At 40.6% G+C, this 928-nt stretch overlaps 1 protein-coding gene across 1 annotated transcript; it reads left to right on the top strand.

Moving 5' to 3' along the window:
- The first annotated feature begins 283 nt into the window (after positions 1-283).
- Positions 284-845, top strand: LOC110094599 (ATPase 11, plasma membrane-type-like). Its single transcript, XM_028692382.1, has 3 exons — positions 284-410; positions 503-622; positions 696-845. Exons 1-3 carry the CDS (start codon positions 357-359, stop codon positions 843-845), a joined length of 324 nt encoding a protein of 107 aa, XP_028548215.1. The 5' UTR covers positions 284-356.
- The last annotated feature ends 83 nt before the right edge of the window (positions 846-928 follow it).

Here is a 928-nt window from a genome sequence, read left to right as displayed (position 1 = left end):
TACGAAACCCTAGTTACATGCACATCTTGCTCTCCGCTCTCTTTGATCGATCTGTTTAGAAGGGTTTGGCGTGACAGCTCGTGCAGGTGCCTCAACCTCTCACTCTCTTACTCTTTTTTGGTCTGGTTTTGGTGTATAAAAGGAGAAAGAAAGCTTTTTTCGGCTTTACCTTTTGTTTTTAAGGTGTTTGTTTTGTTTTGAGAAAAAGAAACACAACTTAAAAGCAAAAGGTAAAGCCAAAAAAACTTCTTTTATCTTTTTTAAGGTGTGTAGCCTGCGTGTAATTCCACTGCTGGCATCGTTAATAGAAGCAGCGGCATAGAGTTTGGTGGCAGGAAGGGAAGGAGGAGAAGGAGATGGGGGAGAGCGCAATGACACTTGATGCTGTCCTCAAGGAGGCCGTCGATTTGGTTTGAGATGCAGTTTTTGTTGTATTGTTTTTTATTTGAGTTTTGGTGTTGGATTTTTGGTTTTTTTTGCGAGATTTTATTGGAATCTGCAGGAAAATATACCTATTGAAGAGGTGTTTGAGCAACTGAGATGCAGCCAGGAAGGGCTCAGCAGCAACTCGGCAGAGGAGCGGCTTGTCATTTTCGGCCCGAACAAGCTCGAGGAGAAGGAGGTTTCCATGGAAACATCTCTTTTTTTCTTGATTTTGTGTGTTATATTGTTTGCAGATTTTTTTCCTTTAACAGGAGAGCAGGATTCTCAAGTTCCTTGGATTTATGTGGAACCCTCTTTCTTGGGTTATGGAGGCCGCTGCTATCATGGCCATTGCTCTTGCTAATGGAGGGGTGAGACAATTGTTTTCTTCATGGAGCTCATTTTGTTACTTGCAGATATAAACTATGTTTTAGTTAATGATTTTTTTTTTTTTGAAAAAATATGAAAGCATTACATTTGTGGGGTGCGTTTTGACAGTGCTTAT

This window comes from Dendrobium catenatum, unplaced genomic scaffold (genome assembly GCF_001605985.2).
Source record: "Dendrobium catenatum unplaced genomic scaffold, ASM160598v2 original_scaffold_185566, whole genome shotgun sequence".
Taxonomy (NCBI): Eukaryota; Viridiplantae; Streptophyta; class Magnoliopsida; order Asparagales; family Orchidaceae; genus Dendrobium; species Dendrobium catenatum.
Note: the sequence above shows the minus strand (reverse complement) of the source record. Positions and strands in the feature narration are given on the sequence as shown.

Coding starts and splice junctions, on each gene's coding strand:
- LOC110094599 (XM_028692382.1), top strand. CDS start 357: ATGGGGGAGAGCGCAATGACACTTGATGCTGTCCTCAAGGAGGCCGTC. Junction 411..502: donor TCAAGGAGGCCGTCGATTTG/GTTTGAGATGCA, acceptor TGGAATCTGCAG/GAAAATATACCTATTGAAGA. Junction 623..695: donor ACAAGCTCGAGGAGAAGGAG/GTTTCCATGGAA, acceptor TTCCTTTAACAG/GAGAGCAGGATTCTCAAGTT.